This window comes from Poeciliopsis prolifica, unplaced genomic scaffold, assembly GCF_027474105.1.
Source record: "Poeciliopsis prolifica strain line A6 unplaced genomic scaffold, Auburn_PproV2 SCAFFOLD001, whole genome shotgun sequence".
NCBI lineage: Eukaryota > Metazoa > Chordata > Actinopteri > Cyprinodontiformes > Poeciliidae > Poeciliopsis > Poeciliopsis prolifica.
The window spans coordinates 11,405,759-11,425,862 of record NW_026562376.1 but is presented as its reverse complement, the minus strand read 5'-3'; the positions used below and the strand labels follow the sequence as shown (position 1 = coordinate 11,425,862).

At 37.1% G+C, this 20,104-nt stretch overlaps 1 protein-coding gene across 3 annotated transcripts in view; it reads left to right on the top strand.

Annotated features, from left to right (window-relative positions):
• Positions 1 to 20,104, top strand: part of shank3a (SH3 and multiple ankyrin repeat domains 3a) — a 151,692-nt gene that overhangs the window by 76,916 nt on the left and 54,672 nt on the right. For 2 of the 3 annotated variants that reach the window (XM_055035584.1, XM_055035577.1), the window contains exons 12-13: positions 90 to 259; positions 8,600 to 8,781. In XM_055035584.1, coding sequence (XP_054891559.1) covers positions 90 to 259; positions 8,600 to 8,781 — 352 coding nt within the window. Of the gene's footprint in view, positions 1 to 89; positions 260 to 8,599; positions 8,782 to 9,144; positions 9,169 to 12,049; positions 12,089 to 12,807; positions 12,826 to 14,418; positions 14,479 to 20,104 lie in introns of all 3 variants that reach the window. The other variant, XM_055035569.1, reaches the window with a different exon arrangement.

Below are 20,104 nucleotides of genomic sequence, written 5' to 3'. Positions count from 1 at the left end.
AAACCAACAGTAATGCCATGAAAGCAGACTGTTTGCATGGTGATTTACTCAATCACTTAGTGATGTTTTGTCCTTCTGCTTTGTGTCAGGGTCGTCATGGAGAGATCCCTGACAGCAGTCTCCAGAGTACCGGCAGCTCCAGATCCTCCCATTCCCGCTCACCATCATTACATCACATGCATGAAGAGGACAGGCCAGTCCCCAGACGTTCCCACAGCCATGGCTACCCTCATGGACATGGTCCTCGTGGGAGACTCAGGTTTGTAACGATCTCTTCTGCCCAGTTGCACTAATTATTTCTGGTTATACTCAACAAATACCAGCTGATGAATACCACCAATCTTCATCTCTAATTCATCTTACCCTTGCCAGTCTTCTCACATATTCACTCTAACAGCTGAATATGTGAGCTAATTTGTGACTTGACTTTTGATTATGTACCCATTTAGATTTTTAAGTCATGTAATTCTGGGGAAAAAAACATTACATGTTAAGAATCATGCAATCTTCATTTAATCATCAGTCATTTGCACAAATAAAGATATTTTCTATTAAATGTGTACTACAAAAGTAAACATATTTTGGATTATTACCTAAAAGATGTATATAAATCGATATTGGCTTTACTGTAATAAACTGAACAAGGTTAATAATAAACTGAACAAGCTTGTTATGCTTGGTGTAACTTTTGAATGAACCATGCTTCTGGGTATTATGGAATAATACCAGGCATGTTCATGTCATGTATAAACAATGGCCATGTTTGTTTATTATTCTGAGCTAAGATGCTATTTGTTTTGTCAAAGGGATGAAAAAGAATATTCTTGGAGTTTGTGTTTGAAATGTGCAAAATTTTAATGTGCATAAAGGCCCAATTGCAACAGTGTTTAATTAACGGTGCTTGCACAGGGCTGTACATGCTGATAGGAGCTAATAATGATCTCCCTTGCAACAAACTTTAATCTCTCAGCTTGTTTGGATCATTAGTTACATTTTGAGTTCGAGTGATTTATGTATTGGCTTAATTCTCAAATTGGAGCTATGAGTAATGATATAAGACATCCAGCCCAGTTCAAAAGGTCCTGTCAATTGAGGGCAGACTAAATCTAATTTGTTTGCATTTAACCAATAGATTAATTCAAACTAGATCACATCTCTGAGATAATTGGTTTATTACCTTTTTAAATAGTCTCTTAGGTTATAAGAGCTCAATGACATGCAGTATATATTCAGTGTACATCATTTTCATGTTTAATTTCCTTTTGGTATGTTTTTTCAAATGAACTGTTTAATGAGGGCTTCAGCTTAACATTTACACTAAATTTAAAGTGAGTGCATAAATATTGTTAGTAACAGGTTTGTGTTTCACTCAAACTCTCGTAAAGAGTCATGAAGTCCTTTTCTTTTGGCAACTGATTTTGATAGAAAGTATTTAAAATGTGTCCTAAAACATTTTGATAATATTTCTGTGTAGAGCACTGTTTGATTGTCATTCTCATTTTGTGCTTTAGACTACTCAAAAACATTTGTTCAAACTTCAAACTGTCCTTGCTTTGAAATGTTTTTTCTCTTAGCAGTCTAAAATTATGTTGCAATGAATTGGATTATTTTCCACAATATCAGTGCTGCACAGGGTATTTAGTAACAGATATCGCATTAATGGTTTAGTGGATATGTTTGTTCAGTCCGACGTTGTTTGGGTGGAGTGAAAACAAAAGAGAATAGAAAGCAGGTTTAATATATCTGCTGATATAGCCTCATCTACACATGGAGCTGAGACCTTGTTCCAACCTTGGCACTTTATATTAAAGTAAGGAGAATATATAAGGAGTCCTAAATGACCAGCTGGTCTCAATATCCAGAACCTGCATCCAAGTGAGAGTGATAGTGTCCTTGAATATTTTTTATGTTGTTCTCACTTTCTCTTTTCACTGTCTGACCTACTGTTTATGCCAGTAGTTATTCTAGCGGCATTATAGGTACCAGGGGAGTGTGAAATTAGTTTGGCTGGTCAGCAACAGACTCCTGTGAAACTCACCATCACTTCCTCCTCCCTACTTGTGTAACAAGCTTTTAGAGTTCCAAAACTTGACCTTATTTTGCTTATGCCATAATATTTTAATTAGCCACTTCATGTGTCTTATCAATATGGCATTGTGATTTATCTCCTAAAGAACACTGTTTCATTGAATTAGCTTGAAACTACAAATTGAGTTGCACACTTTGTGTCTTTCAATCAGGGTGAATCAGGGTGGAAGTTTTGAATACAGTTTAAAATGTGTTGTGCTGTTGTTAACACAGGCACCGTCTGAAAGCATAGTCAACATCATCTTCATCACTTTTATTCTACATAAGTAAGTGAACGGTAGTAATTAAAATCTTTATTATCTATATTAGATATTGATATCTTCTTGCTAAACTACTGAATTTTTAAAAGAGGGCCTAAAAATCCACAACAAGCTTTTTAGGGTTTATCAGTGTTCTAGTAAGAATTAATGAACATCACTGGTTAATTTGGATTATTTCTCATTTATGTTTTGTAAATTAGCTCAAATTTGTTATCTCTTGTCTGTGACTGGAGTGGATTTGATCATAAAAAGTTCAAATTTTTAAAAGTCATAAAATTATTATTCATTTTGTGACAACATACTTTTGTTGGCATGAAGACAGCTTTATGTTGAGACAACCATGAAAATTGCAATGTTTGGACAACCCAGAATTATTATTCACTACCCACATTCTATTCAAAACTGGTTTAGGTTTTTGAACCATGTGAAGAAACATTGTCTGGAAAGAAGTTAAATCACATTCTCTGTCATGCAAGAACTGCCACTGCCATCTTCTCTTGCTGTGTTCTGTTTTTTTTTGTACTGTAGTGCATTACTTTGACTTTCGAGACGTTAGCCTTATCTCTGCAGTTTCTCCCACTCAGTTATAATTTCCAAGAGTAATTTGATATCCATGGTACGTTTGATGTTTGGTTAGTCATATCCCTCCAGGTCACGAGTTCCATCATACTTAAAGGTCAACTATAAGCCTTCTGAGCTTTGAGTATACCTCAGGGTCCTGTTTTGTTTTATACCTTTTACTCTATTCTTTCTTCTGTTGTTATTTCCCTTCATTTTGTCCCTGAAGAGAAGACTAAGGGACTCATGGGGATAAAAGTCCTTCCATTCACAGGTTTTCAGTGAGTTCTCAGAGGTCATATTTCAAACGAATTCCTATTAAGTTCTCAGTGTCATTTTCAACTATTTATTCAAAGGTGCTGATGGACTTTGTAGGAAGCATTCAAGGTGAAAAATAACAAAATTTTGTGTTTCAGTATTTTTTATAAAATATGAGCAGTGGTCTGGAAGTTTTAAAACGAGATTCTTGTCTACATATTTAAAAATGGCAGAAATGTTAATGTTTCAGTCAATAAGTAAAGCTTTTCAGTAAAAGCTAAGTGGTGTTTGCCTAGCCAAACTCAATCTTTCTTAAGTTAAGATGCGGTTTTACTGTTTTGAATTGTAGATTCACTGGGCATAACCTTAAAATGTTCTTCCCATGTGCAAAGTCCACAATCTTCATTCTTCTTAATAGCTATAAACACTCCCATGTTAAGGAAGAAAGAATGAAAGGACACAGATTCATTCATGTGCAGTAAGGCAAGGGCAGAGTGAGGATCATTAGAATGCAAAGTGTTATGCTGATTAGGACTGCACATCTCACCTTAGAGAGGTGGGCTATTTGAGGAAAAACCCATTTACCTGCTAGGGCAAGACAGCCATGCATAAAAATGCTTCACTGAAGCAGCTTAATTTGATAGCATCTGGGTAAATGGCATTAAATGACTTTTTGAGGTGTTTCTTCAGATTTATGTCAACACTTTAGAAGATAAACCCAACCTTAGGCAGCTGAACACATTGCTAAGCTGTTCAGAAGATAACATATGATTAGCTCATATTATTAATTATGATTATAGGTTTAATACAAAACATAAAAACAGGTACTTTTATTTTTATTTATTTTTTTCAACCTAATTCTCTGTTACACAAATTATACTAAAGTTTATACTTCACTCTGTTGTTGGAAAACCAATTATGAAAAGTATTACTTTAAAATATACAGAATTTCAGTTCAATTATTCGCATTAATTCAGTATTTGTTGTAAAATAACAAATCCAGTTCAATTTAAATCCATTTTAGCATGCATTTGTATTCTTCAGTTCCATTTAAATATCATTACTACTGAATTCAATTGCAATTCAATCAAATGCAGCGATTGATTGCAGAGATCTGTCATTGCAAACAACAAAGCAAACTATCGAGATAAATTTGAAGCTCAAAATAGCAGCAGACATGAACAGCAGAGGGGCAAAGTATGAATGAAAACAAATGAGACTCTAATATTCAATGGAAATATTTATTTTCCATATTTAACGTTCACCAGCCACAAACTGCATGTTGAAATGATAACAATAGAAAGCTCATCCAATTGGTCAGGAGAACAGTTTTCAGAGATCACTGAAAACTGTTGTTTTAAATTGAACTCAAATAGACAGTATATTTGTGTATAGAGTAATAATAAAATCAGACTGAAGATATAACCTCACTTGGATGAAAGTTATGGTAATCAAGTCATCCAAATGTGAGAGAGATTCTGTGAGGTACACTGGTGTGCTTCAAAGAGAGGTGAAAAATGTGGTTGAGTTTGTATAACAGAGCATGTTTGTTAATGGCTCTACGATTTTTGCATTTCTCACATACTTCTGATTTCAAAAGACATTACCTCACACAGCCCCTGGTTTCTATAGAGAAAAGTGAACAATTCCCTCCATGTCCAAGATGTCTTGATGAAATTACTCAAAGAATAATGTCCTGACTGGCATTCATCCAGCTGTGAAGTTGAAATAGATGAAAATCTTTCTGACAAGCTTTTGAATTGATATCTTTGCCAAAATAAAGATGGCTGTGTACCTAAAACTACAGCCATAATGGTTTTTGTAAAGGTGAGGATGATAAAGTGTCTGCATAGCGCAGCCTCATCTTCCTTCTGCAAGCCTCTTAAAGCTTGATAAGTGTGCTGCTGTTGTTCTACGCTGTGACTCAGACATTAATATGCTGGAGCCGCTACAGACCGTCAGATTCTATAGCAATTGGAAAGCCATCAGCAAATGGTTGTTTCGATGTTGGGTGTTTTCAGGGGTGGTGGGTTGAGGGGGTGAAAGGAAGAATTGAGTAAGGAAAAAGGAAATAAATAAGTCTATAAATAAGAAACAAGGAAGACAATAAGACAAGGGGAAAATATGAGACAGAAATCATTCATTAAAATTAAGGCAACAGATAGAAATAGCCAAAAAAAAAAAAGGCTATTGCACATGTAGTGTAACCAGACCCATATTGATGAAGTGCCAGTGCAAATATCTTGATGTTTTCAAAATTTTTTACATCAGAACCACAAACTTCATTGTGATTTTATGTGATGGAACACAAGGCAACATCTTATTATGAAGTGAAAGGAAAAGAAGATATTTTTCAAAGTCACGTACAGAATATGAGCTCCTTTGATCCGATACCGCTATGGATCGTCTTGCCTTCATCTGTAGCAGCAGAAAGAGTGCGACAAGTCAACAGGCATCCACCCTTACTGACTGTAGTAGATTATAACATCCCCCAGAAAGATACTGGTGAAAAGAAAACACACCAGGAACACTTATGATTGGAGTTTCTCATGAGGTGAGTTTCAGAACTTTTATCAGTTTTAGAACACGATTGCGATGCATCCAATGCCACCACCGCTCAGTTCTGTGTTTGCCTACCCAGCCCTGTGCTACTGTGCTGCGGTTGCATGAGTGCACCATGTCAGTGACCAGGCAGGCGAGAAGTTGTTTGTGCTGTTCTGGAAAACTGTGTCTTGTCGCTGTAAGAACTAAAGTAAAAAGTGTATATGTAGGGCTCTAATCAGGAAGAGAAACATTGTCTGTCAAGTTGAAGATTTCCAAAAATAGATATTTCTAACTAGATAAGCCAGACAAAAAGTTAGATTTTTTTCTGCACTCCTTCCCGGTCATAAATGAGTGTGTAATGTATTGCTAAGTAATGTACATATTAACAACCCAAGGAAGCTCTTCATCTGAAGAAGATATAATAATTTTGAATCACCACCTTTAGAATCTATAAATAACTAAAACTTTGCAATCTGGTTTATGCACAATAGCATAGAAACCTTAAAATATCCAAATATCCCTTCATGATAGCAGGTTGGGGGATAATAAAGGGCTGATGATATGTATTTTCCAGGTACATAGTTCAGTTTGATTGGACAATCAAGTAAATATGTTTCGAAAATAACTTAAAGGAAATTTGATGTCTTGAAATTGGCTTTTGTCTCTTTAAAAAGCTCCCTCTTCATGTTATCACAACAGTGCTCCTCCATGATACTGTTTATAATCTTTCTCAGGAGCATTGGACTGAGAAGTAGATTGCATAAGTTCAGCAGATGCACAGTTTCACACGGTTTTTGCTTATTGTTGCTGCTGCTAGTCTGGAGAAGCTTGGGACTGAGCTTATTCTTTCTAGCAGTCCAGTAAAAAACATTGACTCAAATTCAGTCAGGACTGTGGTAAAACCTGAAAATTTATGTTCATACTCTCCATCCATTTTGACTCATCCTGAGCTGCTTTCCAAAGAGATATGAAATTAAATGACATCAGACTTATATAGCAGTTTGTGGACACTCAGGCACTTTGAAACCAGTCGCTCACAGACTGAAGGCAGGCCACTGGCTTGTAGCCACAGGTGCCCTGAGGCAGTCAGACATGGAGCAAGATTTCAGTCTGAAGATCTGTGGTAGAGACCTACAACAAAAGATTTCACAAAAAGAGCTGTAATGAAGCTCTTTTTGTAACTACAGCTCTTGCTTTTCCTTGTATTGAAAGGGACGGTTAATTATGGATTTATGCCACTTAAATACATATCCATGCCACAATTTGCTTTTACTTTTTTGGAACAAAAGCTTTGGAAATTATTATTTAATCTTTACTTTACAATTGTGCACTACTTTGTTTTGGTCTATACCCCCAAAATCTGAACTAAATAAACTGAAGCTCGTGGTTGTAAACTGATTGTATGTGAGGAAGAGAAGAACTGTAAATAACAATGCTAATTGTGTCAAAATTTTATTTATTTATTTATTTTATTTATGCTGAATAAGCAAGATCAAGTTGAGATGTAGAAAGCTGATTTTGTCTAAATATGTTTGTGATTACATATTATTATTGTTTTCTCCTATAAAAAGTAAAAAGAAGATACTTGAGAGAAAGCGTTGGCAGCACAAGCGGCAGAATGATGCTGAATGCAACTTACACAGCCACAGAGGTGATGATGAATGAAGACTAGGCGGAGCTCTGCTGCTGTATTAGAATTCATTGCTTGAGAGAGAGGCAGGAAAAAGAGAGAATGGAGATGCGGTGTGAAGAAATGTGGAGAAGGATGAAAGCAGGTGAAATGGAAGTGAGAGAGAAAGAGAGAGAGATGGAGGGGATTCAAGGCAAAGAGGCAATGAGTCAGGAGCGACAATTAAACCAAATGGGCTGGAGCTTTCGCCTCCTCCCACCCGCCACCCCTCTGCACACAAGTGTACACCCCGATACACACACACACACATACTTACGCAGCCTGCCTCAGGGAGCTATGGCGCATGCACACTCTCGGCAGACAGGCAGAAGGAGATCAGTTGTGCTCTGGGACTGGTGTGTGTCAGCGATGTGTTAGCGACATACTGGCATTGGCGTATGCCATGCCAGTGAAGGTGCAATGCTAGCCGGAGCGGAGGGGGCTGTGTGTGTTTGTGCCTGGGTGCACAGCTAGAATGCACATAGAGGGCTTGTGGCGTGAGAGTGCGAGCGAGCCGTCAAAACGGAGGGGAGGCAAGGAGCGCAGCAGCAGCAGCATTGCTAGAGTGTGTGTGAGTGTGTGTGAACGCATGTGTGAGGGGTGGAGGGGAGAGGAGAGGCAGACACGGAGGGACTCCGGGGAGAGGGAGCGGGAGTTGGGGAGCAGATCTAACCTTTCTTCTCCACAGCAGGAAAGCCAGGACCCAAGGACAAGGGAGGATCTGTAGTCCAGCCCAGAGCATCTGGAGTACAGGAGATTTCTGTTTGTCTTTTGAAGGGACTTCTGATGGAACCCAAACTCAGGATGTGTTTAACTAAAGGGGGCTGCCAGTTGGACCTGATAGATCCACACAGGAAAGGAAACAAGGCTATTCCTTTTACTGGTACATTTTTCTTCTCCTACCTCGAATAGGATGCGAGAGAGAGGGGACACCTAAGAGGGAGAGGGTAAAAGAGAGCAAGAATATTATCTTTGCTACTGAAGAAGAAACAGGGGGAGGACAAGAGTCTTGGAGGAAAATACTATCCTCTCATGACTCTCCTGTGGAACACTGACTGTTGATTGGCAGGTACTTAGGCATGCCTATGAATCCCTCCCTGGGAACATTAACAACCAGGGGGTGTCACCAGGTCGCTGTCCCACTGACGGCCATGTCAGTGACAACCGGCTTCAGTTACCAGCTCCCTGGAATCACCACAGTAACATATGTGTTTGTTTACAGCCCTGGCTCAGTGCAGCGAGACCCAAGCCCACCTCATCACACACCTCCTGCACTGACAGGCCCTCGTGGGCCCAAACGGAAACTCTACAGTGCTGTCCCAGGACGTACCTTCATTGTGGTCAAGCCCTACACCCCACAAGGGGAAGGAGAGATCCAACTCAACCGTGGAGAGCGGGTCAAAGGTGAGTTGTCTTTTCCAAATGTATGTGCTATTTTATCTGCCTTAATTGATTCATTATTAGGATTATGACCACAATATGTACTGATGTACATTTATGCATGCTGGTTGTCATACGAAGGTATGTGACAAAATATGTCTTGCATAACTGTATGAGAATTTACAGAACTTGAAAAAAACTTACCTTGTTCTCTCATATCATTGATTCACTTTCAGCCATAAAGTCATTTCAATAATTTTTTTGCTTAACATTGTGAATAACCATTTCATCAACCTATTTTGAATGTGGTGATTTCTGCTATGAGCAATGATTTTTCTTTCATGGGTTTGTGTGTGTGCTTTTGTTTCCATTCATGCTTCACTCCAGACTTTGACTGTAATGACGTAGAAGGTAAACTCCATAATGTGCTCCCCACCCAAAATCCCCCCAACAAACCTAAGTGTGTTAACCCCACACCCGCAATGAAAGGAATTAGATCTTGGCCCTGTTTGAATCCACTTGAGAAATTTGTACACTCCCACAACAAATCTTTGATCACTGCAATGAGAGCGTGCAAATTCAAACAGGTCCCGTGTGCTTTTGGATGTTGGTGTGCATACATATGATGTGTTTTTTCCACCTTTGGGTTTCCTCTGTGTGTACACAACAGATTTTCAGCTTTCCCTTACCTCTTATCACCTGTCCACAGACACCCAATTCTAGATTGACCCCACACCCAACATCCTGTCACTTCACATGCATCACCATGGATCAGACCCACATTAGCTTAATGGAAACAGTTCCCTCATGTCCTTAGAAGGTCCAGAAAGAGTCGGGTGGCACTCATGCTGAGACCTCTTATGTTCCTTTCAAATCTACAGAGGGACAGGAAGTTACAGCTTAAGGGTCAATTTGAAATGTCTGCTTAAGCCTTGGGTGAGACACATAATCACTTACTTCCTGCTTCTCCTAATCTACAAAGAATTTACAAGCATGCCGTCTTCATTTAATCTTTAGTTACTTTTTATGTAATTCTATATTATTATGGAAAACATTGAACAATCTGAGTTGTTCAATGTCCTGAAATGTGATGGATACTGAAGTTGACATAATAGTTATTGCAGTTGTGATGACTCAGCAGCAGTGTAGTATACCTCTAACTGTTGAATGGATCGGCTGTCACCAGCTTTTGTGCTGGTGCCACTGGATCCATAACCCTGCTATTAATGTGAACACCCAGTGTTTTGTAGTTCTCTCATGTTGACACATACAGGAAACAAGCTTAGAGCATCATGGCAGCCAACACCATGGCACTGCCAAGAAAACCATCTGGTCCTTTTATGCAAACTGACCATCACTATATCTATCTATCTATCTATCTATCTATCTATCTATCTATCTATCTATCTATCTATCTATCTATCTATCTATCTATCTATCTATCTATCTATCTATCTATCTATCTATCTATCTATCTATCTATCTATCTATCTATCTATCTATCTATCTATCTATCTATCTATCTATCTATCTATCTATCTATCTATCTATCTATCTATCTATCTATCTATCTATCTATCTATCTATCTATCTATCTATCTATCTATCTATCTATCTATCTATCTATCTATCTATCTATCTATCTATCTATCTATCTATCTATCTATCTATCTATCTATCTATCTATCTGTCACTCTCTTTCTTTATGGTGCTAGAGAAGTAAATCTTGAATTTTAAATGAGTGAACTTTCTGTGTAATATCACTGTGCATTTAGTATGAAACACGATCAATTTCAGAAAATCAAAACTGACAACCCCCAGGGAAAAAAGGTGCAAAGTGGAAGTCCGATGAATGACAAGAAGCCATTAAGGAGAGACGAGCCCTGGAATGACATGCGCCATTGACAGTTTCAGTAGGTTGCTCACATTAAGAAGGCCTACAAGAAGCTATAAAGTCTGATGTGATAGACAGTTACCAAGGTCGCAATCATGATAGCACAACAGTAATACGGAGTGTACTGGATAAAACCACATCTTATCTTTTATGCAATAATATGAACTAAATAGCAGTGTTCAATAAGTGTGGTGTGCATCACATGTCATAATGGTGCAGGTGTTTACTTAATTTAACTTGAAAGGTTGCATTAAGATAAAATATGGCAAAAGTTGTTTGTAGAAAATAGCATATAGTAAAGAGCACTAAACCCAAAAACAAATGCTGAAAAACACAAGTGAAAGAATTAACACTGCTTTGCTACAGTTGTTTGAAGAAGCTTTATTTTTTAAATGAAGAGGTAATGAATCAAAATTACCTCGATGCCAGGTTAAGCTGTTTTAAGAAGCGGCTGTTTTATGCTTAAAAAGCATAAAACAGCTTAACCTGACTCTATATTTGACTTGGCAATCATCAGAATATTTTTTTTCTTCTGAACCGTGAATGTTATAAAGGCCAACTTGATATTTAAGTGAGTTGAAGATACAATGTGGTAACATGCTAATAAATGCTTGATAATGAAGATTAGAAAAATTATTCCCATTATTGATCATGTCAATAACCAGCTCATAAAGTTTGCAAGGCTGAGTAATAGTTTCTTATTTGATAAAGACAGAGCAATTTGACTTTACACATAATGTACCTTGCCTTATTCTGATTTTTAAAAAACAATGTATATTAAGAACATGCAAATTATACATCAAGATATTCTAAAACCAATAAGAATGTGCTCTGGAGTAATGTTATTCTTTGCAAAAAAAAAAAAAAGAATAATATCTTTGAGCATACGTCATGTGATGATAAGGGTTCCGTATGAGGCACTTTTAGATAACTCATAATTTAACATGAGTTATCTCCTCCCACCATGCTTTGATGGTGTTCTTATTTTCTGTAACTTACTGAATAAAATTCTTATCTAACTTGCCTTTTGTATTCATGATTTTTAAAAAAATAAGATACGATTTTTGATCTGAAACATTTAAGTGCGAAAATAGATAAGTAAGAACTCAACCATACAATATAAAGGAGTGTTTTCACCCCTTGTCTTCAAGGGATGAAACAATTAATCTTACTGGTTGAGAACCAATAATTTTCAACCAATAAGAAGGAAATTATTGGTGCTTTTAATGCTTTTTTTTGCTCCTTTAACTAAAATGTTTTCCCTGTCCACAGAGATTCTGAGAATGACCTACCATAATAAGTAGATTTTTAGCCCCATCCCCAGAACCCCCAAAGAGCAAAGTGTATTGCACTAATGTCTGATTTTCCTGTGTTCTGTGTAACTTCTTTAATCACCAGTTTTACTAGAGGACCATGTCTACGATGAGATCAGACTGGGTAAATCTGATTAAATGATATTCCTGTGTGTGGATGGTTTGATGAAGGGGATGATCCATATATACACAGATCAGTAAATGCCTAACTAGTTGCAGTGCATTAAACAGTTTTAACAATCTGAATTTTGATTGTTTTTTGTCTTCAAGTCCAACCTAATACCTGACTAAATGGAAATTCCTGCAAATGGCTTTAATAAGTACATATACAGAATGCATTGATGATATTCCTTATATTTATGTACATTTCATCATAACTGTCGATTCCCCTTTAAGACAAAGTTTTTCTGTTACCCCTGCACATTTAAAAATGTGTCCAATATGTTGGTATTTTTGACAAAGTGTCATCAGAGCTACTGGCAAATATTTTCCAGAATATTGTTAGAGTTTGGACTTTTATGAGGATTGTTTGCATAGGAACCTGGTCATTTCTGATTAAATAGAGATATGTATATAGTTTGTATGTCATTGTCATTTACAGTTATAAAGATTTGTTGAAATTGTCATTTACAGTTATAAAGATTTGTTGAAACATTACTTTTCAACTACAGTTAGTGCATTTTAAAGTGAAAGACTGCAGACCAGTTCATGTACAGAATATTGTTTGCTCTTGAGGGAGAATGATTCATTGGCAGTAGTCATAGAGACACTATATTAGCTGTGCTATATATACAGTAATTCTGTTTTATACATTCATTTGTTCTTTTTTTATGTTACTTATAGGCTGCCTGGACTTTGATGGTTAGTAGAGTAGATCTATGTCCTCTTGTTTGAATCATGTGTGTTAGATCACTATAATTTTACATAAGAGTAGAATAATGTAGCAACATATCTCACTTAACCCTCCTGTTGAGGGTTAAATGTCAGCCTTTAATGTTTCAGATGATACTGGTTATGGTGATGATAATGATAATGATTAGTATTAGTGGTAGTAGTATTTTATATTGTATAAGATATTAGATAGTATAGGATAAGCTTATATAAGATAAGTTGGTTTTGCTCTCTGCCAGTTTTTCATTGAATCTGGTGGGAACGCATCGGAGCATTAAAATACTCGAAAAGAAAACACTTCTTATATATTTAGTTTTTCCTACAGGCAGGGAACAGTCACCAACTTGTCTAAAATGTATTGTTTTTTCCGATTAAAATTCTCTCTAGAAGATAGAGATGTACAGTACAAACAAAAGGTTTGGACACAACCTTCTCATTTAATGGGTTTCCTTTATTTTCATGATTATTTAAAAGGCAAGAAAGCCCACGTATTTACCTGACAGGGCACACCTGTGAAGTGAAAACTGTTTCAGGTGACTACCTCTTGAAGCTCATCAAGAGGATGCAGAGTGTGTGCAAAGCAGTAATCACAGCAAAAGGTTGCTACTTTGAAGAAACTGCAATATAAGGCATATTTTCAGTTGTTTTACACTATTTTGTTTAGTACATATTTCCACATGTGTTAATTCATAATTTGATGCCTTTGCTGTGAATCTACAATGTCAATAGTCATGAAAATAAAGGAAACTCATTGAATGTGTCCAAACTTTTGGTCTGTACTGTATGTTATAATGTGGTTGTATCATTCAGAACAATGTGATTTAAGGTAAAATACTATAGCTCAGTGGTAGTGGTCCCCAACCTTTTTATTACCATGGACTGGTCAAGACTTGGCAATTTTACCATTATATCTCTTCAAAATAAGTTACAGAGTCGCCACGAAAAAAACAAAAAACATTTTACTTTCGTGAACATTTTAACTCACGATAACGACTAATGGGAGCCCTGAGCTCGTTTCTCTGCAACGCGACGCTCCCGTCTGGGAGTGATGAGAGACAATGACACCCAAAGTGTTGCTAATGCACAGGGTGCTGCTTGGTCTCTATGTGGCGAAGGAGTTTGAAGCTTCATTAGAGAGCCGGTCACTGTATTATGCAGAGCGGGCTTGGGATGTGGGAATCACCTACTGGGATAAATCCATCCTCCTCTCCCTTCTGTGGGCCTTTTCCCCTTCACAAAGAAACTTTCCAAAGATATCTGATCTGTTTCTTACTAATTTTGCTGCTTGTGGACTCAATGTTGGCGCACAAAATGTAACCAAGAGAATCCGGTTGAAGGATTTTCAAAATCAAAGATCCTCCAGACTCAAATGATACTTAAAACGGAAATATTTTATTATTTCTTGCGTGGCTCCGCACCAATTGGTCCACGGACCAGTACCGGTCCGCAGCGTTGGGGACTACTGCTATTGCTAGTTTAACCACAATTATAGTTTGTAGTGTTACTCTGCTCTGTGTGCTTGTTTTTATCAAGTATGTATTAATTAATTTACATGCTCTATAGCTGACGCCTCATGCATTGAAGACGTTGATGATTACACTGACTTTACTGATAATCATGAAGGTAACTGACGTTTTTATTTTGTTTTCTAATGGCTGAAAAAATTGAAAATTAATTATGAACACTATTACAACCTGTTTTTTTTTTGGTCCAGTCTAAAAATCCTATCTTGTAATATAAATTACAATTTTTTACCGAGGTATGTCAGTTGTTTGGGTTGTCAAATTACAGTATGACAGAGGTAAAACAAAGTTTACTATAACCAAAAATAGTCCAGAAAGGTTTCAAATTCTATTTATAAAATATGTGTGTGGATAAATCTAAATTTTAAAGTCTGTAGTTATGTTTCATCAGCTCCTTGCTCAGATTTAAGAATTGTTCCCAACTTAGTCATCAACCTGTTACTATCCACCGATTTCTCTTTTGTCACCATTGGTGTCTCTAGTGTTGGCCAGATAAACAGTCCTGCTGTCCACTATTTAAAAGGCCCATCAACATCCAGCTCTCCAAGCAGCCTGCAAGTCATTGTTAATTCAGCAGTTGGTAGTTCAGCACTTCCCAACAGCCACCAGACCACAAAACTAGCATGCATTTGTTTTCATTCTCTGTACTTAATCTGACATCTGATGTTTCCATGTGTGTGTACAGCATTTGTCATACAAAGTGTGTATTGCGGATTAGTGGTTTAGGATTCCTTTTGGGGCACTCCATTTGTAGGACTCCAAGGTCCATCCCTAAACCTCCTTATGTCCTCCATTTGTGCTCCTTGTCTTACTCACTTAAATGTTTGTTACCTCTTTCCCTTCACTGATGTAATCGGATCTCATCATCCGGTTGGACATCCCTTGAAAGGCCACTTACCATCTCCATGGTAACAGGTGGTAACCAGGTCAAGCTCTTTTTACACTGAAGCATCTGCACACTTAAACACACTCATAGAGTTTCACTAATATATACATAGTCATGTACATTTGCTGAAACTCATAATTCAAGCAAACATAAAAAAGGATATTTAAAGGTACAGAAATGTGTGTAAACATCCTGTGTCCCACTCTCCTCGTTTCCCACTAAAGGCAATAAGTGGAAGTTTGGGACATTCTTCACCTCAACAAGGTGACACATTTGAGAGCATGCCTCCGTAACAGTGTATTACATCTAGTGTGCACACGCGCACACAAACACACACGCACCAGAGTACATATACCCCCTCAAAACGCCATTATAAATCTTGCAGACAGCCATGAAAATGAAACCAGTGCAAGTAATGGTGAGATTAGACATTCACAAACATGATTAATGGGGTTTGGCTGTACCCTGTGTGTGCAGAATATTAACATTGCCATGTGTAACGGAGGACACCTAGACCAGCTACAGAAACAAAAAAACACCCAAATGCCCACTTGTAGCTTCCATTGGGTGGTTTCAATGTTTACCTTTGCATGGGTTATGGAAGCACTTGTTGTGATCTTAACACAAAGTAGGTCATGCATTAATTTAGGCAGACACTCTGCACACTGCTACATCAACTGGAAAATCTCTTGAAAACCTTTTATTTGTAGAATAGTCAACATTTTATTTCAAAAGCTTTAAAAGTTATTGATTTTTACATTGTTTTTGAAGGGTTTTGGACCAGATCAATAGCCTCTATGCAAATGATAAAGTTCACAGAGTTTGTCTCATTTTTATAGTACAAATTGCTTTTGTTAATACAGAATGCAAAGGCATCTTACAGTTACCAAGCAACAGGTACTGAATATATTTTCCAGCATTGACATGCAATTTGAAAAAATTTTGCTTTTGGTGAATTTAGAAAACAGTCTTTTTGATTCTACAGGACATTTGGTGCCTGCTTTCTGTCTCAGTTTTATTTATCTTTTTTGTTTTTGCGTTAACCTTTTTTATGCATCAGTTTAGGTAAAACCATTCAATCAAAGCGTTAGAGACTAAATTTAATGTTTAGTTTCCCACAGTGAGACTGAGAGGAATTAATTCTACTTTATCTCTATGCGGCAGTGGCATGAGAAGCATTTTGTGTGTTCCAGTGTTTTCTGTTAATGTGTAAGAAGTAACATCCCTCCATTGTTGTTTGCATCAGGAAGTGTGTGTGCACGTGTCGGCATGTGTGACTGGCTTTGCATAACATGAAACAAGTAATTGCCTCCCACAAGTTAGATAAACTGCAGCCTCTAAGTATTCAACAACCAGCTGTCTGAATATCTAAGGCACACTTAGAAGAAATGCTGCTCTGCCTTATTTTTTCTTCATTTAAAGCACTCTGTCATTTTAGTAAAAGCCTGCTTTTCTGCCTGCAGTTTACTCAAAATACTTTTTTTTTTACTGGCTGTCATTACTGAAAAGGATATATAAAGATATTTGTTGACTTACTTACACATTTGGTACTAGGATTGGCAGTAAGATATTTTTTGTATTAAAATATCAATTTCCATTGTCCCTACATCAATATCTAGTTTTTAAAGAAAATAAAAATATACCAGGCAATAACTTAGGGCAAAAAGGGTTTCTAACCACATTTTAATCTCTTTCTATTGTGCTAATTTAGCTGTTAATGTGAAGGTTTGCCATATTAACGATTTGCTGTGAAACATAGACCAATGTGCTATTGTTTTGGTTATAAGTCTGAGTGTAATCTGACCCTTGGATACAGCGTTGGAACTCTATTAAATAAGACAAGCTTGTCACCAGCTAAACAGACAAACCAATTCATTATGAAGAAACCAAACATAATACGATAAGACTGAATGTAATATAATAAATAGTATCATGTTATAACAATAATATGATAATATCATTTTATTAGTACTATCGTCTTATTGTAAACATCATAGGACAAGATGTGTACTTATTATAACTTAGACAGGAAAGGACTGTCTTTCCTGTCAGGATAGGGACCTGTTTCTGCTCCAGACTGAGCAGGGATAGGTCACGATTGCACATCAGCTTTACTGGAATTAGAAACACAAGAAATTTCAAAATACTTAAAATCATTCTATGCCTTGAGGTTTGGGATGAGTCAGCAGCGGTTTCCTCTGGTATGCCACCATATGAAGAACTTAGAACATGCCTTTTCAGGATAAACAGTGACTCATAGACTCATCAAAAACACTGCAATATAAAGAGTACACATTATATGTTAATGTACCATGTTTAAACATCTAAAAATGTCAACCACTAATATATTTATTCACATAAAATTATTTATGTGCTATAATGTGTTAATATCAGTCTGTGAAAAAGTTTCTCTCATTAGTCATTTGCAATGTCCCGAGGTGTTTGTGTGTTGTTGACAGTGGACAGGGTCACATGCTCTAGGCAAGGACATTACTGTCCAATCAGAGTAGCAGCAGGGTGCAAAGTCCTGCCCACTCACCTACCTGCTCCATGCTGACCACACCACCTGTCCTCTCCTCACACTTTTACTTTTTGACAAGTTTTTCCAGCTTGCTTGTTTTCCAAACGTTCCCATATGGTGTGCCCTGCTTGATTATCCCACATTTAGCCTCTTACTGAAATTAAAAGATCCACTTGCAGTACATATATCTAACTTAGTGAGATGTAGCCTCACGCAAAATGGTAATTAGAAGCAGAGCAGAAACAGCAGTCGCAGAGTTAATCAGTGTATGAATAAACATGAACAGGATTGCTGTGGCATAAACAGCAGCTATTGACTGATGAAAATGCATATTCAACAGCAACACTGATATGCTTTTTGCTAACAACCTCTCTATCATGTACAACGTGATTCACGGTTTGACCTGGACCGACTCCTTTTCTGCCATGTGCAGTTAGACTTGTGGCCCCTGTGAGTGGTTTGAAAAGCTGTACAGAAAGGTCATGGTCTTACCTGCTGGTGTCAGATGGAGTAGCTTGCAGCAAATTTGAAAAGCCCTGTGTCCTGACCTCTTTTTTGCAGAACATGTTATCCACAGTTTCCCTGATGTTGTAAATACTGCAGGACTTCTATATTTAGGATTGCTATAACTTGATGTAAAATAGGAAGCAACTAAAAAGTTATCTATTTTACACTTAAATCACTAGACACATCATCTGAATTATGTTGCCTACATCCAGACCAGCATTGCAATAGGTCAACAAATAGTCAGCTGCAGGACAAATCCAGATAAAAGAAATGTGTAGGAATGTCAGCGTTTGAATCTGAAGATAAAATTGTTATACCAATCCCCTAATTTTTCAAATTGGAGGCTGACCCAAACAACATATGCCATTACATATGTCTGCATAATAGTATGCCTTTCAAATTCACTTCCACAGACTAACAATTCAGGTAAAAATATAATTTAATTCAGTACTGATGTTAGATATACAGTTTTTGAATCACTAAGAGCACGCACAGTGTTTAGTAGCAAGTTGCAGTGCAGCCAAGGATGGAATTATATTTTCTTAACTGATAGTAAAAAGACACGGATGCGAATGTATATTTTTCTAAAATCTAAAAATATACGAGCTCTTCTCTTAACACTGCTGTTAAACTATTTCAGAAGCAGACATGTCATTTTTGGTGGTAAGTCATGTAGGGCCATGTTTTACATGCACCATCTGAACCCTCATCTGATAGCAGCCAAATAGTTGGTACATTCAAAAACGCCTTAGCTGCAATTGGACCTGTCAGTGATTATTGTGCCAGACTTAAGAATGAAATTTATCTTAATAGGCAATCATTTATTTCAAAACTATAGCTCATGACTTATTGAAACACACTGTTTTGTGCCATAATTTACTTACCTCCTAATAAATCATATAACAGTTCTGTTTGAAGTAAATAAAGTCTTACATTAATATTGGTAGCAGGATTTCCACAAAAACATTACCCTTTTACAAACAGAATGCTTGAATGAACTGGTATATTTATTTACCAATGAAACATTAAAACCATCATTGTCAGTATAATTCTTTTTTATCTAATTGTTTCAGTTATTGTACTTTATTTTGTTTTGTGTATTCTTCTCACAACATAAGCCATCATTAATGCTATGCTTCTTAGTGAAATTGACTGATGCTTATCAATTGATGCTGATCTATAGTTATTTTATGAAACTGGTGATCAGATTTTTCTGTCATGCTACATCATTTCCAATTTTTTTTTCTGTTCAAGCAGAGGCATGCTTTTAATGATTTTGTTTTCCCTGATAGGTTGATAGAAGGAAAGGAAGCATAAGAAATAAAATGAAAGGGAAATGAGAGGGAAAGAAGAGCCATGTCATACAGCTCTCTTCAGGCCTGTAAGGGATGCAAGAGGGGAGGAGATGAGAAGTGAACAGGAATCCCTCTGAGTCAGCCTTGGAGTTTTCTTCCCTCCTGTCTTCTTCCTCCTCCCACTATAATTTACAAGACTCCAGCCTTCTGCTCTTTTTTTTTTTGTCACCTTCTTCCTTGTTCTTTGTTCTGCTATTTCCTCTGATTCACGTCATTCACAAAAGCTTTTCTTGCTCTCCCCATACTTGGTATTCCTTCTTAAATTTGTAGTCGTTAGGATTCTTCTTTTTTTATCCCGTCTGACGCTCTCTCAGTGGAATACTGATGAGCCAGACTGCACCACTCCCTCACCCTCTTCTGAGCTAAGGAAATCCTGTGAAGATGAGCACGCAGAAATCCCTCGTATACCTTTGATTCAGAGCAGAGTGACCAACCCTTTTCTGTATTTATTGGCTCT